General features: G+C 39.1%; 1 protein-coding gene across 2 annotated transcripts; it reads left to right on the top strand.

Moving 5' to 3' along the window:
- Positions 1-1259: 1259 nt before the first annotated feature.
- LOC115154354 (protein Wnt-11-like) lies at positions 1260-25695 on the top strand. Of its 2 annotated transcripts, XM_029700506.1 has the most exons (6): positions 1260-1540; positions 3852-4047; positions 7064-7308; positions 9279-9556; positions 12487-12779; positions 23810-25695. In XM_029700506.1, the coding sequence occupies exons 2-6, from the start codon at positions 3965-3967 to the stop codon at positions 23982-23984; spliced, it is 1074 nt and encodes a 357-aa protein (XP_029556366.1). In that variant the 5' UTR covers positions 1260-1540; positions 3852-3964; the 3' UTR covers positions 23985-25695. The 2 variants fall into 2 exon arrangements, with proteins under 2 accessions (XP_029556366.1, XP_029556367.1); XM_029700507.1 differs by lacking the exon at positions 1260-1540 and having other exon boundaries at positions 3715-4047.
- The last annotated feature ends 1829 nt before the right edge of the window (positions 25696-27524 follow it).

The raw sequence follows: 27524 nt of genomic DNA, 5'->3' as shown, positions 1-27524 counted from the left end.
CCTCATTTTTATACCCCAGTGAAACAGAAAGCACGGCATTGTAAAATCTGAATAACTGTGGTCTTGCTTTAATTAATATATATCATAAAAATACTTTTCCAGCTTGTCTTTTGTTTTTACAAAGACTGTATCAGGTGTTCAACATTGTTTAAACTATTTTGCAGTGTCCCATAACATAACTGCTGTCCACATTTTTTTGAATAAATACGTTTGAGTAATTGAAAGAATAATAACGTTTAATATAAATGTTCAATTATAAATGAATTAATTTAATTATGGGCTGGTTAAGCCAGTTTAATAAAATACCATCCCTCTTTTTAATCTGAGTCATTAGGACCAAGCTTTCTGAACTTGAATTGTAGCCTATAGGTAGCCTATACTTTGCCATCCTCTCCTTTCTCTCATAAAGTTTTTTCCCCATAAAAGCAAACAGCCGCACTAATTACCGGCGGGGGTTCCGCTCTGTCAGACAACACACTGGAATAGTGTTAACAGTGGAAACATTATTAATGAATGTGTCTTAAATGTATGGTTATTACGGATCGTGGGTATGTGGTTGTTTTACTGCGGGGAGAGCACTGAGCGTTACGGAATTCTCTGCAGGTGGCGAAGTGAGCAGAGAGAGCTAGGTATATAAAATGTACATGGCGATGCATGGGAACATGAAGCTATGAAGAGAAACTATAAAGCAATAGTTACCTGTCTTGCTTGTAAACAATTACGAGGTGACCATGGTGGAATCATATGTGCGTTACATATTTTCAATATTTTGTTTATTATTATCGAATTTATTTAAGAAAACTCAGCATATAGAAGTTAAATAATAAATTAAAAACAGTTTTTAATTAGATAGATGATGCTGATAAGAAAACAATAGGCCCAATGAAGGTAATGATAGTATAATATAATACAATATAATAATAATAGGCTAATTAATTAATAACAATAATGATAATAATAACAATAACAACAACAATAATAATAAAACGCATAACAATGACCATAATAATCATAATTATAATAACCATAATAAAAATAGCCTACATGTTATTATTCGTGATTTATATTATATATTGTCATCATTATTGTGAGCGTTAGGCTATTGTTGTGGGCAACCTCGAAAATAATACTGCAAAAAATATATATATATAACAAACATCACCTATAACACAATTGTCTATCATGTGTAGAACAAGATTGGACAATGAGTGTCTTACCCCTTTCCTTGGAATTCCAAATCCAACGCGCTTTGTTATGCTAAGTGTGCCTGACATCACCAGTGAGATCAAAGCCGTGCAGGAGTACTTATGAGTTGAGGCTGCCCAACTGCCAAGAGTCAGACACATTCAGCAGCTCGAGGCACACCACCCTGAGGAACCTGCGAGAGAGGAGAGCCACTGCTGCTGGGGAGTAAACGATGCTTTCCTCTTTTTGGGATTCATTCGAATTACGAAATTGTGGATTTCTACGTGTTTGTGGAAGATATTGAATTCAAAAGGATATTAGGCTACACGGAATTGATACTTAATCATCATTAAAGGTGAGGAGCAATGGCATAGTTTTTCATGACATGACTATCATAGTCTAAAGTTATCGATAACATGCTTATTTTTGTTGTTGTTTTAAAGCTTGTTTTAACACGAGTTAGGCTATTTAAAGCTTATATTTGATCAAGTTCTACTCTTGTAGTTTGGATAGATTGTATCCAATATATTGTTGGAATAACGACTCGACAGGCCATTTCATGAAGTTGAACGTGACTCAAAGTATTTGCATTTTAACTTTAACTTCATTTTATTTGCCTCGCAAAAAAAAGCTCAGACGAGAAAGCTCTGAAGAAGGCCTTGAGGCCGATAAGTAGAGCTTATTAAAGAACAGTGCTACTAGCAAGAGCAGTGTGCGGGTTTCTCTTTCTTTTCGTGTTATTCAATTGTTAGCGTGCACCTGCAACAAAGATAACTCAGCTGTGCAAGTGCCTTTTTGAATTTTCCTCCCGTTCCCACAGGGACTGAATAGAAATAGAAGGCTTAGAAACAAGAAGACAGCTTCAAACATGCATTCATGTGGGAAATTGAAAGAGAACGATGTGGAAAAAAGTTCCACCGCTTTAGGTTGAGTGGCTGACATGGCTAATAGAGGGAATTTAATTGATATTTGTTGAAGATGATCATGGAAAAACAAATCATTTAATTGACAGTTCACCCCACACAAATCTCAATTTAACCTCTGCATGTATAGAGAAGTTTCCCTCGCATAAACCCAATGCACCTTATGTAAACATTTAATGGGAGCTCGGGATTAATATAACTAGGCTACTAACTAGCTACCACAACTGTAGGGGTCGAGTAGTGAAACGTTAATGTCAATGTTAAAGAAATGTTAACAATGTAGAATCGGATTTTCTTCTCTAGTCTAAATTGATGGTTGATTGCAAGCGCGTATAGGCTACCACATGCGTTTTAGTTTACATTTCCTAAGTGTCTTGTTACGCTCCTGTACAGCATATAGTCCTAACCCAATTTAGATGACAACTCGAAACTATACACTTTAAACTATAAACTTGGATGGATCATCATTACACACATGGTTAATGATGCTTGTGAATATTTGGCCCTGGTGATAATATTGATATATGTGTTATTGTTTGTGGTTATAAGAATTATTAAGCAACTACTCTTCCCACTGTATATATCACTACAATCAGTCAGAGTGTTTTGTTTTATGCATAGATGTAAAGCTCTAAGATTCACATGGACAATAAAAGGCCCTATCTGATGCAGATAATGCCATGTAGGCCTACAACCGTGTCTGCTGGAGGCTATAGGTCTACTGTGCTGGTTTGTTGTAGCCTTCCACTGATTATCCTACAATCTAAAATTCCTTCAGACATTTCTCCAAAGTTAGTAGAAATTACAGTTCAGTTTGTGGTTATATCCTACCTAGCCTAAGTTACATTTTAAGTGCTCATTTGTAAAAACAAACAAACAGAACAAAACATATATATACAGGATATTTAGTGCAGAATTGGTCGTAGTTGGGCATTTGTGGGAGGGTAGCACTTTTGGGAAGGTCATCTTTTATCAATTGTGAGAATTTTGTGAGAATTCTTCTGAGAATTTTTGAGATTCTGTCAACTTTCGCGAGAGTTTATGTAATTTACATGATCAGCGTTTCCCAAAAGGATCATTGAAATTTATGAGCAAACTCAGCAAAGTTTATGTGCTGCTATAAACTTTGCTATGCTCAATATGTGTCTTGGTGTTGTTGCAGTGGGAAAGAGGCTTCCATAATTAATACATTTATTGAAATAGAGTTTTAGATTTCTCTATTACTTTTCCACTATATTTAAAAAAATGTGATAATAAATAAAACCAATATTGTATAGATTATCTTTTGACATTTTGTTTTGAATATTTGCTGTGGAATGTTGCTTTAAAGTAACTGTCCAGTGTTTCCAGATTTGTATAAATATGACCTATAATTAATGACAATATGAGTAATAAAGTTTTCCTTCCAAATTTTTTGTAATTAATTATGTTAAAATGAAGCTTTTCTGTGTGGGAATGGTGTGGGCATATTCTGGTCATTCAAAATATTCACGCAAATAGACCGCTGATAGGCCAGGATGACATAATCCTCTATGAGGAAATAGAACAATCTTGTATGTCTGTTCGAGATACAAGTTTGAGGTGTTTTTTCTTCTTCTCCAATTTATCCTTTGGCCACATATATGAGTATAGTATGAGTCAACAACATTATTTGGGTATGAGTTAACAGAATATTAACTTTTAAATGTGAGATTCTCACTGGGGGTGCATTTTAATGGTGCATTTTTCTATTCCACCAAACAGGGGATAGAGGGTGAGACGGTGCCATGACAGTTGACTTGTGATTGCATCTAGAAGAGCCTAGAAGCCAACATTCACCTGCATTACCGTCATCTCTAAGTTGGAACATTATCATCATGAAGAAAATGTCTAACACCCTCCCGCTCTGTCTGCTTACCATTCTGCTGCTGTCCCAGATCTGCTCCGGCATCAAATGGCTGTAAGGACCTTTTCTTTCCTTATTTTTGTGTCTGCATTTTTCCTTTATTGTGCACTATGTTGTACAGAAGATGGGGCTCTCCAAATCCTTCTTGTTTTTTACTTTATTGATTCTTAATCTGTTATAGAAAATAACAGAATATAATAGAACTTTATTGTCCATCTGAAGATGAACATTTTTGCCATATTGTCTATGTGGATAAAAAGAAAGGCAGATTGTGTGTTTTAGTTTGAGTACTGAGATTACATGAGGTTCTCAATTTGTTCCCTGGTGAATGTTAATAAGAAGATTTGAACTGGAATTAGAGATTGGAAAATTAATGCTCTACAGCAAGGATGGGCAACTGGCGGATCAATTTCCAAAAATGAAAAAAAACAAATGAATAAAAAAAAATATATATATATAAAAAAAAAAAAAAAAATAATATATATATATATATATACTACATTACCAAAAGTATGTGGACACCTGCTCGTTGAATTAATATGGAGTTGGTCTGCATAGCCAGGCACTAAAATAGAACTAAGTTCTATTTGTGATGCTTGACGCGCTGCAAGTCCCACCTCTCATCTCCTCATTGGTTTTTAGGAGCATATATCCATGTGGGTGATTGAAAGATGAACTGAGGTCCACACTCCAGTCCAGTTGGTGGTGGTAATGCACCTTAAAGTTGGTTTCCAACCGCCATATAAAGTCCAAAAAAGAAGCCTGAACGAGGAGATACTAGAAACAAACTCGGTTTACCCTTTTATCTGTGGATTAATTGTCAGTAGAGTAGAGGACCTTGTGCATTTCAGGTAAAATAACAAACCAATGTTTATATGCCAGGACAAATTAGCTAGCAACAGCAAGTTAGCTAGCTAAATTGCCTTAAATGTTTAATGCTTTTCGACCTCTCCCCAAATTAATATAGTTGGTTCAGAGTTCGTTTAGATATTTCAACCTGTGTGTCCTGATCGCATCTGGTGTGGGCGGACAAAATGAACATGCACGTGCGCGCTTGGTCTAGTCAGAATGTTATGCTGAAACAAAAAAGGGCCTTCCCCAAACTGTTGCCACAAAGCACTCGCCGGTCCCGTTCTGTGAGCTTGTGTGGCCTACCACTTTACGGCTGAGCCATTGTTGCTCCTAGACGTTTCCACTTCATAATAACAGCACTTACAGTTGACCAGGGAAAGGTTGCATCCTATGACAGTGCCACGTTGAATGTCACTGAGCTCTTTAGTAAGGCCATTCTAATGCCAATGTTTGTCTATGAATATTGCATGGCTGTGTGCTCGATTTTATACACCTGTCAGCAACGGGTGTGGCTGAAATAGCCGAATCCACTAATTTGAAGGGGTTTCGACATACTTTTGTATATATATATATACTGTACCAGTCCAAAGTTTTGGTCTACTCATTTTACATTTACATTTAAGTCATTTAGCAGACGCTCTTATCCAGAGCAACTTACAAATCGGTGCATTCACCTTATGATATCCAGTGGAACAACCACTTTACAATAGTGCATCTAAATCTTTTGGGGGGGGGGGGTTAGAAGGATTACTTTATCCTATCCCAGGTATTCCTTAAAGAGGTGGGGTTTCAGGTGTCTCCGGAAGGTGGTGATTGACTCCGCTGTCCTGGCGTCGTGAGGGAGCTTGTTCCACCATTGGGGTGCCAGAGCAGCGAACAGTTTTGACTGGGCTGAGCGGGAACTGTGCTTCCTCAGAGGTAGGGAGGCGAGCAGGCCAGAGGTGGATGAACGCAGTGTCCTTGTTTGGGTGTAGGGCCTGATCAGAGCCTGAAGGTACGGAGGTGCCGTTCCCCTCACAGCTCCGTAGGCAAGCACCATGGACTTGTAGCGGATGCGAGCTTCAACTGGAAGCCAGTGGAGAGAGCGGAGGAGCGAGGAGCAGGGTTTTTCTTTATCAAAACAATGAAATATCACATATGGAATCATGTAATAACCAAAAAAAGTGTTAAAACAAATCAAAATATATTTTATATTTCTGATTCTTCAAACCCTTTGCCTTGATGACAGCTTTGCACACTCTTCTTTAGTGATTTTGGTACATATTTGTATTCTGTTCATAGAGTCATGGACATTTTAAGCCTGCACATGATTTGTAATGGTTATTTAGCATCTGTAGCATCTGAAACCTATATGAGTGAGTTGTTAATATTTCTCTACACTATAACCGTTGAGCAGCAAATGTGCCTCAGAGAGAGAGAGTGAGACTGGGGATTGCATGACATTGTACTAAATCCTATCGTAGAAAGGGTCTCTCCCAGCCTTGATATTGCTACAGGGCCTGGATATGAACCAGATGGGGCCATAAACACTTGTGAGCGCTGGGTTACCAGGAGCACAGGGGTGTCACAGCTTATCATTGGGCATGGAGTGGCCCCTTCCTCCTAATCCCAAACAGGCCAAGGTGCTGGAGGCATTGGCTGGTTCTCACGGAACTCTCTCTCCCTCGCAGTGCTCCTGCAAGACATAGAAAACAGAGATCAGGAACTGACTGACTGACCAGGTTCTCTGGTGGTTTTTCTATGAACTAATCTTCTATTCAGTCTAAGTGAAAACAAAGTATGTGTGCCCCCCTTTTAGATTTCCATATTCAGATGACTTATGTCACAGTAAAGTCTCGGGTCGAATAAAATCCTTTAAACCAATGAAGAATGTAAATGATGATAGATGAATAGATGTAGCGCCGTCAGATTTGGCTTTTTGCCTATGATGAATAAATTGTTTGGCATGTTCTGGAACCTCCTCTAGTGAACTGAATCAGGAGAATAACCTGATGCCAAGCTGTGGTCTGTTATGTTTTACCTGTTCGTGACTTCTTGAGAGATTTCCATTGGCATTTCCATTGTATCTCCTAAGTCAAGTGGTTCAAATGCCAAAAATGTTCCCAATTCCAAACAGCTCTCATTATGTGTTTGAATGGTTGAAAACATGTGGCTCAGTATATGGCATAAGTAAGAAAATGACCTTGTATTGGCTTTTGCATGTCTGTTTCTGTTCCAGGGCCCTATCACACACACCTGTGTCCTTACACATCAACCAGACCCACCACTGCAAGCTGCTGCCGGGCCTGGTGTCGTCACAAGCCCAGCTGTGTCGGAGCAACCTGGAGCTCATGCAGACCATCATCGCTGCAGCTCGCGAGGTCAAGAAGACCTGCCAGAAGACCTTCGCTGACATGCGCTGGAACTGTTCCTCTATTGATATCCCCAGTGACTCCTCGAGGTATCGACCGGACCTTGACAGAGGTAGGCCTACTGGTTACAATCTACTATTTATGGTGGTTAGAACTAGGCGTAAAATAAGGAAATCAACTCCAGCATACTGGAGTAAACTATGTGAAGATCTATTGACTGAAATGGTGGTGTGAGATCCATTGTGCTAGGTGTGCAAACTATACATTTTTTTCAAACGAACTAGGAGTGATCATCTCTGACCAAATTATTAGCACAGTAGAAACTCTGTGTCCTTGGTGGGATTCAAAAATCTGTCGCAGGAGATTATTTACAAGAGAGAGTTTAAAGCTTTAATTATCGTCCTTGGTGGTCTTTTGTGCTCTGAGGGCAGAGCTCACTGTGACAAGCAAAGGATACCATTCTTCTTTGTGCCTCCTTGAAAGAAAGAAAATCATCCACTATCACCCTAGCTACTCACCTCCATAATATCTGAGCTACAAAGTTCTCTTTAAATTCCACGTACTTGATGTGGTTGTCTTCATAGCTTAGTTACAGATCATCTTCAAATGTATCTGTAACTTGTGACACTTTGTGTTTTGTGTGTATTTTGTATTTTTTTGTTGTAATATTTTATGTACACTGCTATTTCCCTGTATTTCCTTCTTGCCAGGTCGCCCTCACAAAGGTTAATTAAAAAAAATACAAATATTAGTGCCTTTTCTGTTGCACAATAGATTCCACTATGTAAGAGATAGTATTGAGTTGGACAGTGACTATTAGAAGGGATCTAGATATCTTTTTTGTGGCATCTCATCCTTCTCAGTTTGAAATCCTTTTTACGGCATACATTACCTGCATGAAATATTGCCAGCGATCTCTGCGGAACCTACTTCTTATGAATAGGCAGGCTCTTAGTTGCTCCCTTCAGTACAAAGCATTAGTAATGTGCCTACATTTTTTTCTATCGATCCTCGTTTCATTAAATGCACACTCCTTGCAGTGTTTTGAGAGTCTTTCCGTGTTCTGGACTTGTACTTTGATGGGTTCATTTCCATTGCCAAAAGGATCTCTGCTGAGCCAGACAGAGCCAATGCCATTTCCAGTTTTACTGAGTTTGGGTGAAGATGTAAAAACCCCACAACAAAGAGCTGGCTTCTAATCAAAGGTTTAGTGAGATAGCTCCACGATGATGCGCCTCAGGAGAAGACAGGCTCCATCTGTCAACTGTTAGACCAGTCTTAAGAAGCCCCTGGCAGACTCTAGACGAATGCTCTTCTTCTTACAGGGACGTCGTTGATGGCCTGAATGGTTCTTTCTTCCTGTTTCCTACCTCCATCATCCAGCATTGACATATATGCCCTCTGTGTGTACACACTTCATTACCTATACACTGAGTGTACGAAACATTAGGAACACCTTCCTAATATTAAGTTGCACCCCCCCACCCCCTTTGGCCTCAGAACAGCCTCAGTTCATCAGGGGGATGGACTCTACAAGGCGTCGAAAGTGTTCCACATGAATGCTGGCCCATGTTGACTCCAATGCGTCTCACAGTTGTGTCAAGTTGGCTGGATGTCCTTTGGGTGGTGGACCATTCCTGATACACACAGGAAACTGTTGATTTGAAAAACCCAGCAGCGGTTCAGTTCCTGACACACTCAAACCGGTACTCCGTTCAAAGGCACTCTGAATGACACACATACACAATCTATATCTCAATTGTCTGAAGGCTTAAAAATCATTCTTCAACCTGTCTCCTCCCCTTCATCTACATTGATTGAAGTGGATTTAACAAGTGATATCAATAAGTGATCATAGCTTTCACCTGGATTCACCTGGTCAGTCTGTCATGGAAAGAGCATGTTCCTAATGTTTTGTACACTCATTTTATAACATCCATAGTCTAGTGACTTTTTCATGTTACCGTCACTAACGGTACAGGTTAGGGTTAAATGAAGGTTACATGAATGAAAAACAATAACAGTTCATCTACAGAAGTCAGTTCCCTCACTTACAAGGATTTGTCTTGTTGTTCTCAACAGGCACGAGGGAGTCAGCGTTCGTGTACGCCCTGTCCGCGGCAGCCATCAGCCACACCATCGCGCGGGCGTGCACATCGGGGGACCTGCGGCTGTGTTCATGTGGCCCCATCCCCGGAGAGATCCCTGAGCCAGGCTACCGCTGGGGCGGCTGTGCAGACAACCTACACTACGGCCTGGTCATGGGCTCCAAGTTCTCTGACGCCCCCATGAAGATGAAGAAGGCAGGCTCCCACGCCAACAAGCTGATGCACCTGCACAACAGTGAAGTGGGGAGACAGGTAGACACGCAGATCACGGATATACTCACTGTTTATGCTAATCAGATATAATAGTGGTAGTGGTAGTAGTGGTAGTAGTGGTAGTAGTAGTGGTAGTGGTAGTAGTAGTGGTGGTAATGGTAGTAATGGTAGTGGTAGTAGTAGTGGTAGTAGTGGTAGTGGTAGTGGTAGTGGTAGTGGTAGTAGTGGTAGTGGTAGTAGTGGTAATAGTAGTAGGAGTAGTGATATTAGTGGGTGTAGTAGTGGCAGTGGTGGTAGTAGTAGTGGTAGTGGTAGTGGTGGTAGTAGTGTTAGTGGTAGTAGTGGTGGTAGTGGTAGTTGTGGTAGTGATAGTGGTTTTAGTTGTAGTCGTGATAGTGGTAGCGGTGGTGGTGGTAGTAGTGTTAGTGGTTGTGGTAGTGATAGTGGTTTTAGTTGTAGTAGTGGTTGTGGTTGTGGTAGTGGTAGCGGTGGTAGTGGTAGTGGTAGTGGTAGTAATAATAGTAGTAGTAGTAGTAGTAACAGCAATCTGGATTGAAAGAGGGATATATGAATATACGGGTGGACATATGAGTAGGGCTCTGGCGGTCATGCCATTTTGTCAGCAGGTGATTGTAAAGAAAATAACTGCTGTCTCAAACTAATTTACCGTTAATTATCATAAACACATTTGGCACCTCCTGGCTTCCACGCATAGCCTACAAGCCAGTGATGCAGACCTTGTGAACTTCTACATTTTAAAAAGTCTAATAAATCCATGTAATAAATCCATTATTTATTTTAGACAGGTCTAAAGAAACATTATATGAAAAAAATGTAGTCTATTTCAGAAGAACAGGGTAGCATACTCTGAGTTGTCCTTATGTTAGGCCCTGATCTGGATATGCCATATGGCTGTGGGCTACACTAATTCATTTAGCAGACAAGATTTGCTTAGAATACCGTGGCATTATTTTATTTTATTTTATAGTATGAAGAATACAATTGAACATAGCTGAATAAAATAGAAAGTATATTTTCTCCAAACAATTTTAGGGAGTGCACATGTGGCTATTCTGTGTTGAGCGGTTAACAAAGAAACAGGTACTCCTATATGCTTAATTTAGAGTTATTTATGTAACTTTAGTTGTGATACAAATGTTGGGCTATATGTTTTGATTTTTAATACATTCTAAGGCTGCATGATGCGACTCTAATGATGATTTGAAAAGAATTGCATGAAAGCCCTGAGCTCTGCTTTGTTTTTTTGCGCAGGCTGTACACACTTTCAGTCTCTTATTCACAATTTGACAAGCACGTGATAATGCCTCGAATTTCCCAGCCTTTTGCGGCCAATGGCCGTTGTGCCCTTGGGCTGAATATAATAATTTTAATTCCCTTCTCCCACCTCTCACTCACATGGCTCTCCGTCACGTGGCCGTGGCTTTCTCACAGGCTACAAGTGAAGACAGACACATCCAGGACGCAACTGCATGCATCCTTATACAATTCCCAGGTGCATATTGAAGATATTGGAAGAACTGTCCACATTTATTTTTTCAGCCAACAAGATGAGTAGGCCTACCAAATAGCAAAAGCACTAGCCTATGTCAATTTACTATCCCCCATAGTACAAAAGTTGACCTATTCTGTGTGATAAATAAATATTCCAAATATAGTCTGGGACAGTTGTGGGATGCGATAGATCCCAAATTAATACAACCACTCGCATTAAAAAAATGTTTTAAAAGCAATGAGCCTGATGCAACAGATCAGAACGTTTAGCTTAAAATGTTGATAAACTATTAGGCTATTTCTTCACTTTATAAGCTCAGCAATGCACACACGGCAGTAGGCTGTAAGCGCAAATGTTCCATTACCAGGAAAATACCATTCTCAAAAGTGACCACAAATGTGATAATGTATGTATTTATTTTATTATAAAGCTGCATTTTTATGGTAAAAGTTAACTTCCCCAAACTTGAAACTCACAGGCTGCTTATGTATGCCATTTAGACTCTACACCCCTTGTAAAGCAGATTAATGTGCTTCATTTTGAGAAGTTATTTGGACACTTTAGTTGTGATACAAACCTTAGCAAAACATATTGGCCTATGGGCTAGGCTACATGAGGTGTGCAACTATGATTTGAAAAAGTCGTGAAAAATGTATGCGTCGTTTGCCTTAACCTCTTTTAAGCTGGGCATCATTCACAAGTGATAATATATAATTCACAAGTGATAGGCTAACATTGTCACCCATCACACTATTCTTGATTTAATCTTGTCTTTACATATACTAAATAATATATATGTGTGAAATTAGTTTTGATTTAGAATGGACCACTATCATGCACCTGTCTGGAAACAGGAGCAGAGGGAAAGAATACATGTCATCTATGCACTTAAATAGAGAATGGAGGAAGCTTTTCCCGTGTTTTATTTTCATGACAGCCAGGTATGCTATACTTCTGTTGTAAAAAGAAGCAATGTGCTTAATTTTACGAAAGTTGAGAAATAAATATAGTATGCCTAGCCTATAGAAAGCTGATAGGATCCTCCTCTTTTTAATAGGAATGTTACTCAACATGAGCTAATGGGCTCTCATGAAGTGTTTGATTAGATTTTCGATTACATTTGCATTGATGTCAGAGTGGTTAGAGGGACAATATATTGCTGAGTACCAGACAGTTAGCAAGTTTGGTAGGCTATTAATGACCATCAGCAGCATCAGAGCTTGGGAAAGCCAAATTACCCTGACTAAACGGTCAGGTGGAATTTGACTGCCGTCATGACTCCTGACCAGCGGTGTGGTGGTAATACGGTCACCGTAACAGCCCTACATATGAGCATGTACATTTATAGCTCTTGTAATTTATAATGCCTTTGTAGAATATTTGACGTATTTTCTGCCATAGCATCAGCCTCAGTAGAAACAGTGTTTGACATTCACATCCTCTATCTCTCCCCCAGGCCCTGAGGGATGCGCTGGTGATGAAATGTAAGTGTCATGGTGTGTCTGGCTCTTGCTCCATACGGACCTGCTGGAGAGGCCTGCAGGACCTGAAGGATATCGCCATGGACCTGAAGACCAAGTACCTGTCAGCCACCAAGGTGGTGCATAGACCCATGGGAACGCGCAAGCAGCTGGTCCCCAAGGACATCGACATCAGGCCCGTCAGGGAGAACGAACTGGTTTACTTGCAGAGCTCCCCGGACTTCTGCGCCAAGAACGACAAGCTCGGCTCCATTGGCACCCAGGACAGGTGAGACTGTTACAATAGCTGTGTGTGTGTGTGTGTGTGTGTGTGTGTGTGTGTGTGTGTGTGTGTGTGTGTGTGTGTGTGTGTGTGTGTGTGTGTGTGTGTGTGTGTGTGTGTGTGTGTGTGTGTGTGTGTGTGTGTGTGTGTGTGCTTTATGTTCATAAAAGCAGGGTGTTATGGGTGGCACATAGTGGAAGTATATACTGTAGGACCGTATAAAATCAGAGCTCCTCTTTTGCAAAACTCTAGATACTCAGTTTACTGGCCTGGCTCTGTCTGGACCAATCCTGTTTGTTTTCTCAAGCGGGTAGTTTGTCCAGGATGTTGATTTAATTAGCTACCACCCACTCTGGTGGCAGACACCATTTTGTTTTAAGAATCTCTGATAAAGAAAGTGGTCCCGGAGATTGGCCTGTCTGTGGTATGTCTGAGCACGTGTCCCTGACATGACCGTTGTGACTTGGGCCCTTGTGTTGCAATCAGACAGGGGTGAGTAATACGGTTATTCTTAGGGCCTGAGTGCATTCAGCTGATATAGATTTGAGAGGTAATGGTCCCCAAAGATAAAATAAGACTCTCTATTCATCTGAAGTGTTTTATTAGGAATTAGAAACTGGTTGGTTCGAGCCCTGAATGCTGATTGATAGCCGTGATATATCAGACCATGTTCCACAGGTATGACAAAACATTTATTTATACTACTCTAATTACGTTGGTAACCAGTTTATAATAGCAATAAGGCACCTCGGGGGTTTGTGGTAAGTGGCCAATATACCACGGCTAAGGCCTGTATCCAGGCACTCCGCGTTGAGTCGTGCTTAAGAACAGCCTTGGCCATATACCACACTCCCTCAGACCTTATTGCTTAAATATATGTTGCATGTTGTTGGTCTGACAACTGTGAGAACTTAGCGGAAAGTAAGGGGCATTTTCTTTGTCTGAGGTAAGGGCCAGATATAGAGAAAGGTCTGGCCACCCCCCTTCTACAAAAATGTGCTAGCCATCTTTGGCAGCCTAGTGGATTTTCTTCCTTTCACATCTTTTGCCATGGGTATCCATTTTAGCAGCGTAGCTGAATCTCTGCTATTTGCTTTTGGACTGCAGAAGACGTATGACAAATGTAAAAAAGGTGTACGGTTTCATGGTCTGCAGTTCTTGGAGCTGGAATTTCAGACGAACATATGTGGACCATTGAAAACAATTAATGCAAATGTCTCTTTACTGTTCCTGGAGCCAGCTATAGTCCAAATGTCAAGTGCCATGTGCCTAGCCCTGAGCTACTGAGCAGCAGGCCACTTAACAGATACTGTAACCTGAAGACATATTGCGCTTCAGGTGCACTCACGGTGCTCCATGCATTTGCTGCCCCCAACCTGATAAGGGTCCCACCACACGTGGTCTATAGCATGTACACTATTTAGTCCTTTATGCCGAGTCTTAAGGCACCATCAGCCACCTGCAATCGTTGGTGGCAGTCTGCAAGGGGACGTGTGACACTGATGTGCCGTGTGGTGTGTGCTTCCATGAGGGTCCCAGAGGTCTAGGGATGTTTTAACCGCCCTATCCCACACCTCCTCCTCACCATCACATGGCCTCATCCCAGCACCATACTCCTCACCCCTACGATCCCTAGACACTCCACAAGAGCTAGTGGGATACCCTGACGGAGCCATGTTCAGTGGTGCACACTTCAGGATGGCCTTATCTGTGTTTACTTTTCAAGTGAATTCTAATCTCAATACTCCTCGCCATGGATAGTCAAATTCACACACTTATCAACAGAACATTCCTGGTCATCCCTACTGCCTCTGATCTGGTGGACTTACTAAGCAGAGAACATCCCTGGTCATCCCTACTGCCTCTGATTTGGTGGACTCACTAAACACACATGCTTCACTTGTAAATGATGTCTGAATGTTGGAGTGTGCCCGTGGCTTTCCGTAAAAAAGAAAAAAAAAGAAAATGGTGCCATCTGGTTTGCTTAATATTAGGAATTTGAAACGTTTTAAGCTTTTACCTTTGATACTTAAATATATTTTAAACCAAATACTTAGACTTTTATTCAAGTAGAATTTTACTGGGTGACTTTTACTTGAGTCATTTTCTATTAAGGTATCTCTTAAGTATGACTGTTGGGTACTTTTTCCACCACTGCCCATTGATAATACCTGGAGTGGAGTAGCAGCAAACATGAAGCCTACTCAGTTAGGGACAGAAATGTTGGACGCCTCTTCTGTAGAAAGCTGTCCTTTACAAGTGTCCTATAGTGATGTTCGTTGTGGGATTAGAATGTGTTCTGTAATAATAGGAAATGAATAACAAGTTACATTTCAATAATATCCCCAGAGCTGAGGGATGATCAGTGTCTCAAAGGCAACAAGCACTGTGGGTCTTGCGTGTGACGGCACCATTGAAGGATGTGTTTTAATTCAGAATGAGATTAGTAGCTCTGACTGTGAGTGACAGCTGTGTGAGAGTGATGTGGAGTTAACAGACTGTGCTGTCCTTTTGATCCATTAACTTGCACCAGATAGGGCAGATTTTCCCTGACAAAACAAATCTGTGTAGAGCTATTGTTAATTGCCCTATCCCAAAGGCCATTATTGTAAGGATGGGAGAACATAATATACAAGGAAATTCTCAAAGCTGCTAATGAGAACCTTGACGACCTTGTACCTAGCCAGTGGGGATTCTGTTGGGGTGCCCCCACCCAGGCAGTGGCAGTGCTGGCAACACTAGCTGCAGTAACCCATGGGGAGGGTGGTCACACTTGGACATTCAGAGAGGGGACATATTATTGTGGCCATGGTGGCACAAAATCAAAGGTCTGACTGCAAGGAGAGATGCTTAGGAATATGGTCACTACGGGGGACCATGTTGTGGGTGTTCCATCACCTAGGAACTGACAATGGTTAATCAAATCTCCCCATTTCTTTGCTCAGTTTGCAGGCCTTCTCATACAGCTGCAACTGTATATGCATTCGTAAATCAAGACCTTTCTTGAGTTGGGCTCTAGGATAGTGCAACTGTTGAGAATCTGAGTCTATGGTTGTTGTGGGGGAAAGGGGTTGTGTGTGTGTGTGTGTGTGTGTGTGTGTGTGTGTGTGTGTGTGTGTGTGTGTGTGTGTGTGTGTGTGTGTGTGTGTGTGTGTGTGTGTGTGTGTGTGTGTGTGTGTCCCAACTGTTGCGAGGGAGTAAAAGATGTTAGGGACAATATAGGATGAATCACAATAATTGTTTGCTAAAATAATAATTGCTTGCCATAATGTAATTTTGGTGATGGCCAGACTGGTGAGAGGTAAAAATCCTTTGCATAAATTACCTACATTACTACAAATATTAATAGCTAATTATGGAAAATAAGATAAACAGGATATTTAAATATATATATACAGTATATACATTTAATGGCTATATATAATACAAATCGAGGTGAGGGCGATGGAAATGCTTCTGTTCTGTGGGTGGCACTGTGTGTTCTTTTCGAAGGATGGGTCCCTGTCTCTCCGGGGCCTTGGGATCCAGGGAACGGGGGTGGTCTGCCGGGCATTGGGATGACAACCCAATTCGGAATGAGGAGGGGTTTTAGTGGGTGGAATAGTGGGGACCAATTGGGGGTTTACTTAGTAGCAATGCAAATATCATGGTACAGCTATATTGACACCCAATCATCATGTTCATTTTTAATGGTACGTTTACAAACATATATTATGATAAATAGAATTGAAACTTGGCCCATTATGGTAAGTGGTGAAATAAGTATAGCCAGTTATAATTGTAATGGCTTAGCAGATAATAAGAAAAGACGATCAGTATTTACCTGGCTAAAAGAGAAGGAATATAATATCTATTGTTTACAGGAAACTCATTCAACAATTTTAGATGAAGTTTTGTGGAAAAAGGACTGCGGGGCGAAATATATTTCTTCATGTGCAAAGAAATTGAAAAGTGGTGATGATATTAATTAACAGTAATTTTGATCTAAATGTGCACATTGTGCAAACAGATCATCAAGGTAGATGGATTATTTTAAACATGTTATTGGACTATAAACAGATATGGCTTATTAACCTATACGTTTCAAATAATGATGATCCAATCTTCTTTGAAAATTTATATAAGAATTTATCAACTCTACAAGCAACACTAGACTATTATTATGGTGGGAGATTTTAATATGGTTTTAAATACCTCTATGGACCGGAAAGGAAATCACACTACAAACTATCACCCTCAGGCACTTAAGGAAATCATGAACGTCATGGATATATTGGAATTAGTGGATATATGGAGACTTAAATACCCTGACCTAGTGAGATATACATGGCGTAGGCTTAATCAAGCTAGTCGTCTTGACTACTTTCTTATGTCATTCTCTCTGGCACCAAAAGTTTAAAAAGTGTTGATAGGGGACAGAATGCAGTCGGATCATCACATAATTGGCATATATATATTACTCTTACAGAATTTCCACATGGGCGAGGATATTGGAAATTTAATCAAAGCCTACTGGATGATAACTTGTTTATAACTAGGACAGAAGAATTTATAACTGACGTTTTCCGACATAACATAGGTACAGCAGATCCCCTTATTGTATGGGACACTTTTAAGTGTGCCTTTAGAGGCCATGCAATTCAGTACTCATCTATAAAACAAAAGCAATTTAGAGATAAAGAGTCCATATAAACAAAGGATATTGAAGGACTAACAGTACAGTTAGATAGCAATAAAAACGGTACCATAGAGGCACAGAATAAAGGATAAACAAAAAGAAATGGAGGAACTTTTTCAAGAAAGATCCAGTGTAATATATTATAAAATAAAGCGAACTGGATGGAATATGGGGATAAATGCACCAAATTCTTTTTCAATCTTCAATATAGAAATGCTACCAAAAAAAATGTATTGAAACTTGTTACAGATGATGGAGTCACACATGATTAACTGAACGATATTTTGAAAGAGGAAGTAAAGTACTTTAAGAATATGTTTTCGTTTCAGTCTCTTCCATCTCCACTAATCAAAGCTAATTGTATGGATTTGTTTCCTATTAATAATGTAAAATTAACATCTGTACAGAAAGACTCATGTGAAGGCCAAATTACAGAGGAGGAACTTCATGATGCAATTAAAGTCTTTAAGTCTGGGGAAAACTCCAGGGCTTGATGGCATAGAAGTGGAAGTATACCAAACTTTTTTTATATATACTCAGAGGACCATTATTAGCATGTTTTAACCACTCCTATATAAACAGTAGATTATCGGACATGCAACAAGAAGGTCTGATGTAATTATTACTGAAACAGGATTCAAGTGGTATATATAAAGATCCAGTCCATAAAAAAAATTGGAGGCCTCTTACACTTCAGTGTTGTGATGCAAAAAGTATAGCTAAATGCTTGGCGCATGGAATTAAAAAGGTATTGTCAGATATTGTTCATCCAAATCAGACAGGTTTTTCACATGGTTGATACATTGGAGATAATATAAGACAAATACTGGAAACAATAGAATACTATGAAATATCGGGGAAACCAGGCCTGGTTTCATAGCTGATTTTGAAAAGGCTTTTGATAAAGTACAACTGGAGTTTATATATAAATGCCTAGAATATTTCAATGTTGTAGAATCTCTTATAAAATGGGTTAAAGTTATGTGTAAAATAGTAAATAATGGCTGCATCTCAGAACGTTTTAAACTGTCAAGAGGAGTAAAACAAGGTTGTCCACTATCGGCATATCTATTTATTATTGCCATTGAAATGTTAGCTGTTAAAATTAGATCTAACAATAATATTAAGGGTTAAGAAATCTGTGGCTTAAAAACAAAGGTGTCATTGTACGCTGATGATTTATGTTTTCTTTTATAACCACAATTAGAATCCCTCCACAGCCTCATAGAGGATCTAGATACTTTTGCTAACATCTCTGGATTAGAACCAAATTATGTATTGCAACCAAGTGTTATGTATTGCATCACAAAAAAATTCAACTTTTACATTACCGTGTAGTTTACCAATAAAATGGTCTGACAGGGATGTGGACATACTAGGTATACATATCCCGAAAGAAAGAAATGATCTCACTCCAATATATTTTAATAGAAAGTTAGCAAAAATAGATAAGATCTTGCTACCATGGAAAGGAAAACACCTGTCTATTTGTGAAAAAAATCTCTTTAGTCATATCACAATTTACCTAATTGCTTATGGTTTTGCCTACACCTAGTGACCTGCTTTTTAAATTATACGAACAAAAAATATTAAATTTTATTTGGAATGGCAAGCCAGACAAAATTAAACAGGCCTATTTATGTAACGAATATCAATTTGGAGGGCAGAAATGATTAAATATTAAAGCATTAGACCTCTCACTAAAGGCATCAGTCATACAAAAGTAATACTTAAATTCGAAATGGTTCTCTAGTAAATTAGTAAGAATGTCTCACCCCATGTTCAAGAATGGCCTTTTTCCCTTTATTCAGATTACAACTGCTCACTTTTGGTTATTTGAAAATGAAATCCTCTCCAAAATATTGTTATTTTTTAAACAAGCCATAGAAAGTTGGTTGCAATTTCAGTTTAATCCACCTGAAAAGACAGAACAAATAATACAACAAATATTGTGGTTAAACTCAAATATACTAATTGATAGAAAAAACGTATTTTTCGATTAAAAAAGGTATACTTTTTGTAAATTATATCATAAATAGGACTGGTGGAGTTATGTCACACATGCGCTAACACAGACATATGGAAATGTCTGCTCTACCCAAAATTACAACCAACTAATTGCAGTATTACCACAAAAATGGAAGAGGCAAGTAGAAGGGGGGAAAAGTAAGGAACTTGTCTGTCGACCCTGCATTAAAGACCATAAATGGTTAAAGAAAATTGTGATAAATAAAAATATATACCAATTTCATTTAAGGACCAAAAAATTGACAGCTGTGCCATATAAATTGTTTGGGAGAGATTTTCGATGTACCGATTACATGGCACATGGTTTATGAACTGACACGCAAAACAACGCCAGATTCAAAACTTCAAATTTTTCAATTGAAATTATTATACAAAATTCTTGCAACCAATATAATGTTATATATACATGGGTGATACAATCTTCCCAGTTCTGCAGATTTTGCTACGAGGAGGCAGTCATTAGATCATTTATTTTGGTACTGTCCATATGTAGCTCGTTTTTGGTCATAGGTCCAGGAATGGCTGAAGAATTGCAACATTTACCTAGAACTAACGCTGCAGATAGCAATACTGGGTGATTTGAAAAGTCATAGTCAATCGATCAATAATACAATAATTATTTTAGCAAAAATTGTATCTTTAAGTTACAATCTGTAGAAGCTATGAGAATAGAAAGGTTCAGTACTTTTCTGAAGAATCACAGCACATTTGAAAAATATATGGCAAATAGAAATCCAAAATGGATGGTGTTAAGAGAAAGATGGGAGGGGTTGAATGGAGCTGGTTGGGACTAATAACAACAAGATAACCAACGTAAAACATACAGGGTCTGTAAAATGTATATAGGTTCAGAAATTTTGAAATAGCACAGTTACAAATAGAAATCAAACTGGATGGACATCAGAAATAGAGGAAGGACTAAACAAATATATATAACTATTGTAAAATAGATTGTGTCTGTAAATGTGTATAATATGTATAAACTGAAGGTAGAAGCCTAAGTGTTATTGTTTATTAGTTTACTCCAATTGTGAGAGGGGTGGTAGGGTTTGCGGAGAATAATAAAGGTATATTCTAAAAAAGTGTGCATATGTATGTATGTATGTATGTATGTATATATGAATGTGTATGTATGTACAGTTGAAGTCGGAAGTTTACATACACCTTAGCCAAATATATTTAAACTCAGTTTTTCACAATTTCTGATATTTAATCCTCGTAAAAATTACCTGTCTTAGGTCAATTAGGATCACCACTTTATTTTAAGAATGTGAAATGTCAGAATAAAAGTAGAGAGAATGATTTATTTCAGCTTTTATTTCTTTCATCACATTCCCAGTGGGTCAGAAGTTTAAATGCACTCAATTAGTATTTGGTAGCATTGCCTTCAAATTGTTTAACTTTGGTCAAATGTTTTGGGTATTCTTCCACAAGCTTCCCACAATAAGTTGGGTGAATTTTGGTCCATTCTTCCTGACAGAGCTGGTGTAACTGAGTCAGGTTTGTAGGCCTCCTTGTTCGCACACGCCTTTTCAGTTCTGCCCACACATTTTCTACAGGATTTAGGTCAGGGCTTTGTGATGGCCACTCCAATACCTTAACTTTGTTGTCCTTAAGCCATTTTTCCACAACTTTGGAAGTATGCTTGGGATCATTGTTCATTTGGAAGACCCATTTGCGACCAAGCTTTAACTTCCTGACTGATGTCTTGAGATGTTGCTTCAATATATCCACATAATTGTCCTTGCTCATGATGCCATCTATTTTGTGAAGTGCACCAGTCCCTCCTGCAGCAAAGCACCCCCACAACATGATGCTGCCACCCCTGTGCTTCACGGTTGGGATGGTGTTTTTCGGCTTGCAAGCATCCCCTTTTTTCCTCCAAACATAACGGTGGTCATTATGTCCAAACAGTTCTATTTTTGTTTCATCAGACCAGAGGACATTTCTCCAAAAAGTATGAACTTTGTCCCCATGTGCAGCTGAAAACCGTAGTCTGGCTTTTTTATGCTGGTTTTGGAGCAGTGGCTTCTTCCTTGCTGAGTGGCCTTTGAGGTTATGTCGATATAGAACTTGTTTTACTGTGGATATAGATACTTTTCTACCTGTTTCCTCCAGCATCTTCACAAGGTCCTTTGCTGTTGTTCTAGGATTGATTTGCACTTTTCGCACCAAACTATGTTCATCTCTAGGAGACAGAACGTCATTTCTGAGTGGTATGACGGCTGCGTGGTCCCATGGTGTTTATACTTGCGTACTATTGTTTGTACAGATGAACGTTGTACCTTCAGGCGTTTGGAAATTGTTCCCAATGATGAACCAGACTTGTGTAGGTCTACAATTTTTTTTCTGAGGTCTTGGCTGATTTCTTTTGATTTTCCCATGATGTCAAGCAAAGAGGCACTGAGTTTGAAGGTAGGCCTTGAAATACATCCACAGGTACACCTCCAATTGACTGAAATGACGTCAATTAGCCTATCAGAAGCTTCTAAAGCCATGACATAATTTGCTTGAATTTTCCAAGTTAATTGAAGGCACAGTCAACTTAGTGTATGTAAACTTCTGACCCACTGGAATTGTGATACAGTGAATTATAAATTAAATAATCTGTCTGCAAACAATTGGTGGAAAAATTACTTGTGTCATGCACAAAGTAGATGTCCTAACCGACTTGCCAAAACTATAGTTTGTTAACAAGAAATTTGTGGAGTGGTTGAAAAACGAGTTTTAATGACTCCAACTTAAGTGTATGTAAACTTCCCACTTCAACTGTATGTGTATGAATGTTTACGTATATATATATATGTATGTATGTATGTATGTATGTATGTATGTATGTATGTATGTATGTATGTATGTATGTATGTATGTATGTATGTATGTATGTATGTATGTATGTATGTATATGGATATATATATATTTACCCCAAAATTATATGGGGGATTGGAAATGATTTAGACAATTACATTGATGGAAGCAACAATCTATCCTCAACATTAAAGCTGATCAACCCCCTAAAAATAAACAAAAAAGAAAAAGGTAAAAAAAAAAAAAAAAAAAGGAATCTGTCCTACTTATTCCAATGATTCACCCTCCCTCCCTCCCTCCCTACCCACCACCCCTTCCCTCCTTTTCCTCCTCTGTGTCAGCAGCCTTCAGCCATCCTCCTAGTGTCTCTGTCTCCCACCACGCTGGCCATTCACGCTGGCCATTAACACTCTGCTATTATAAATCAATGCAATTATGTGGAGAGAGAGGGTTAAATAAAGGGAGGGCTCCCCTGTGTATTCACTATGATTTATGATAGAGCTATTCTATGCTCACTGAAGATGCCCCTGGGCTTAAGAAATTAAAGGGTCCCAAGCGAAGCATCTGCTGCCCTCAGACAAAACACGTGGGAGAATGTTTGGGTGAATGCACAATAAGCATTTGTCAAGTTCTGTAACGACTCTCGTTGGTGGTAGAAGTGGACCAAGGCGCAGCGGGGTAAGTGTTCATGATAATTTTATTCACAAAAAACACTTCAACAAAATACCAAAGTAACAAAACGAAAGCGCACAGTTCTGTCATGCAGATACTAAACAGAAAACAAGATCCCACAAACTCAGGTGGAAAACAGGCTGCCTAAGTATGATTCCCAATCAGAGACAATGATAGACTGCTGCCTCTGATTGGGAACCACACTGGCCCAAAACCAAAGAAACAGAAAACATAGAATTTCCCACCCGTGTCACACCCTGGTCTAACCAAACATAGAGAATAACAAGGATCTCTAAGGTCAGGGCGTGACAAGCTCTCCCTTTTAAATACATTTGTGAGGCTTGGGTTGGACTCAGAGTTGTCCAAAACGTTGGACGAAACGTTTTTTTGGGGTTGATATTTCAGAGAGGAACTATTCTAAGATCAATGGGGTTGTTTGAGCGGGGAATTCATTGGGGAGACTGTGTGTATGTGTGTGTGTGTGCGTGCATGCATGTAAATATGTTAGGGACCTTGAGGGCTTTCCATTGACCAAAATGTATTATAAGGAGAGGTAATTACATTTTAGCAGACACTCTTATCCAGAGCGACTTACAGTAGTGAATGCATACATTTCATACATTTTTTTTTCGTACTGGTCCCCCGTGGGAATCGAACCCACAACCCTGGTGTTGCAAACACCACGCTCTACCAACTGAGCCACACGGGACCACGTGTATAGAATGGTTTGGTGTATAGAATGGTTTGTTTCTCTGTCATTTGTTTGGGGACAGACCGTGTCATTTATGGATGCAAACAATGATTAAACCTAGTTTTAACTCACTCTCTCGCTCTCCCTGTCCATTCCAGGCAGTGCAACAAGACGTCCATCGGCAGCGACAGCTGCGACCTGATGTGCTGTGGGCGTGGCTACAACCCCTACACAGAGAAGCTGGTGGAGCGCTGCCACTGCAAGTACCACTGGTGCTGCTATGTCACATGTAAGAAGTGTGAGAGGATTGTGGAGCGATACGTCTGCAAATGAGTCCATGTTGTCTACTTCATCCATCCAGTCTCTGGGCTGGGGCGACCAAAGCACTACGTTTCCAAGATGGCTTACTTTTGTCTTAAGCTTTAGCATGTATATTTTGACAAGAAACAGTTTATTTTTGTTCATAATTTTTTATTAAACCCTGACCCACAAGCTGGACTAAAAAGTTAAACATTTTTACGAACGTGGACAAATGGGTGTTGTGACAATGCCTATCGGTTTACGTGAAGACCACCGTCCTCAAGGGTTTTTTCTTTCCTTACACTTTCCTTACACTTGCCATACTTGGATATCAAAAGTCTATTTTCATATACCTTTATTCAAATAAATTATATTGGATGTTTGTTTTTTTGTACTTCTGGTCACGCTCTGATGTTGACGTTCACCGTTTCCACGGAATGCAAAGGGTTCTGAAGGATCCCTATTTTTTATTGCTCAAATGGTACTCGTTTTTTCAAGAGAGAAAGACACGCAAAGAAAGAGAGGAAAAAGGTACAAAACACACAAAGGGAACTTCAAGTACTTTCAGTCATGGAACTTTTTAGTAACTGGTGTTGAACTGAGGACACCTGAACTCGAATGGGGACTCGCCTGCAGACAGAAAGTTCTGTGTGCATCCTCGGAAAAAGAACTCCCAGTGTTAGAAACAGCACATCATCCCTATAATGTCTGACATGCAGGTAGTCCACAGCCTAACACTCAGAGCATGTGAACAGAACACATCGGTCTCATATAATCCTGTGTTATTATGAACCACTCTTGAGTGGATGTACATACTGTCTTTTTGTATGCTGAATTAAATAATTAAATATTTATAAACTAATTAAAGAATCTTTACCAAGCTCTTTAAAAATTTCCCAAGACTGCACATTATCATCATCATCATGGTGAAAAACTTGTTGGTCATTTAGAAAAAACTTGTCAAGAGAACTACATAATCTCACAAGCTGATGTTTTTGGAATAGACTAGCTATATTTCTTCCCCTCGAAGCACTACTGTTTTAATCTCCAAGTGTTAAGAAAATAAACATTTCACACAATCATCTGTGACGCTATGATAAATTAACACACTTGTGATGTGTTGAAGTGTTTCATCTCAAGGCCAATTGGGATCAACCTCTCAATTACAAAATACCTGGGAAACTGTTTGTTTGGACATTCCTCACTGTCACAAAGACCACTGTAAGAAAGCTTTAATTCTATCACAGGTTTAGCCTAATGCTCATATGAATTAGGTGAGATCTTGGAAATGGTTAAACCTCCAATTAAAAAACAAAATAAATCGAATTTATTTGAATACAAAGGGTTAGGTTGTTACTAAAAGGAACTCTGTCAGACGTATTACCCTCTGACCAAACCTTGTGTTGCCCTGTGGTTCTCATGATTCTTAACAGACACAAATAGCTAGCGAGGGCTTGAAGCTAAGCATCTTGGCCAATTTCTGTGCTCTGACACATTGAGGCTCCAACCTGCACAAGCCAGACACATGTACCACAATTGACCTAGCCTGCCCATGGGGGCACAGGGGCTGCCAACACAGCTACAGCAATATAGAACAGCAGGGGAAGTATGTTTTTACGCAATCATTGTTACATGAGCTTTTGGAAGGCCTTTTATGAGCTCGGTTTGTGTTTGCTTCGGTCAATAACTGCTAACAAATTGGTTGATAGGCATGTTTTAACTGATTAAAGTCTTTCTATTTTAGGAATTATGAGAAATGTACAGCGGAGTGGATTCCAGATACACTGGGCGCGTTTGAGTGGTAAGGCGAAAGTAGCCGACTGTAAACGGAAGTTGACGAGTAAAGTCCGGAAGTTGACGAGTAAAGTCGGGGGAGGTACAAATGCACTGACAGCAAGTCGGAAAACTTCTGCTGTTTCTGGGAAACGTTAGAATGGGAGACATGGCAATCGCCTTTGTTATTGTCGATACAGTTGATATCAAAATTACACTTCTACACAAAGCTAAACATGATCAACATGTTCTAAGGAATTAATATTTTGATGATAAGGAAATAAGATACCATGCCAAGCTCTTTCTAACATTCACAGGACTTGTTTTATATTTTTGTGATGGTTTTCTCAAAATATTAGCAGGTAGTGAGTGCACAGGCTACTAGAATGAGAACATACAGTGCCCTCCGTAATTATTGGCACAGTGAAGCATTTTGTCTTCTTTTGGCTCTGTACTACAGCACTTTAGATTTGAAATTATATGGCGATGAGGTTAAAGTGCAGACGGTCAGCTTTAATTTGAGGTTATTTTCATCCATATCGGGTCAACCATTTAGGAATGACAGCAAAGCTATCAACAAGGCAAGGGGGTGGCTACATTGAAGTGTCTGAAATATAAAATATTTGTTTAAGACTTTTTTGGTTACTATATGATTCCATATGTGTTATTTCATAGTTTTGATGTCTTCACTATTATTCTACAATGTAGAAAATAGTAAAAAATAAAGAAAATCCCTTGAATGAGTAGGTGTCCAAACTTTTGACTGGTACTGCACATGTGTATTAAAGTAATCAAAAGTTTAGTATTTAGTCCCATATTCCTAACGCGCAATGATTGCATCAAGCTTGTGACACTACAAATTTGTTGGATGCATTTGCTGTTTGTTTTGGTTGTGTTTCAGATTATTTTGTGCCCAATAGAAATTAATGGTAAATAATGTATTGTGTCACTTTGGAATCATTTACATTGTAAATAAGAATAGCATATGTTTCTAAACACTTCTAAACATGTACATTAATGTGGATGCTACCATGATTATGGATAGTCCTGAATGAATCGTCAATAATGATGAGTGAGAAAGTTACAGACGCACAAATATCATACCCACCAAAAAATGCTAACCTGCCCTGTTACTTGCCATTACTTCATGCCTGTACCTTCCTCATTACTATTTGTGATTGTGCAACATGGAATTATAACAGATGTGATTAAATGGAGTCCACAAAGATTATTCCTGTATGGTAATTGATTGCATGTCATCATCACTATAGACTGCAGTGAATTTCTTTAATTCTCAACCTTTGTTGCTTTTGTCAGTAAGCATGTAAAGAACAGCATTTTATTCAATCACATGAATGACAAAGCACTCATGTGATAGCATAAGTTACTGGGTAAAACACTTGACAATAATTATACTACACATGTACATGTACATGTAAACAATATGCCAAGTAATATGCCAATCACTCAAATGCACTTGGTATTGAAACCACGACTGTTGTCTGGGGGACTTTTATATAATTCTATATGTCACATGTTTTGTAAGCAACAGGTGTGGACTAACAGTGAAATGCTTACTTACAGGCCCTTCCCAACAATGCAGAGACAAAGAAAGAAGAGAAATAATAGACAAATAAAACACGTAACAATAAAGTAATAGTAGATACACAATGAGTAATGATAACTTGGCATTATACAAGGGGTACCAGTACTGAGTCGATGTGCAGGGGTACGAGGTAATTGAGGTAGATACTGTATGTACATAGAGTATAACTAGGAATAAAGTGACAGATAATAAAC

The sequence above is a fragment of the Salmo trutta genome, chromosome 19, assembly GCF_901001165.1.
Source record: "Salmo trutta chromosome 19, fSalTru1.1, whole genome shotgun sequence".
Taxonomy (NCBI): Eukaryota; Metazoa; Chordata; class Actinopteri; order Salmoniformes; family Salmonidae; genus Salmo; species Salmo trutta.
The sequence above is the reverse complement of the archived record's forward strand: the minus strand, read 5'-3'. Positions and strand labels throughout refer to the sequence as shown.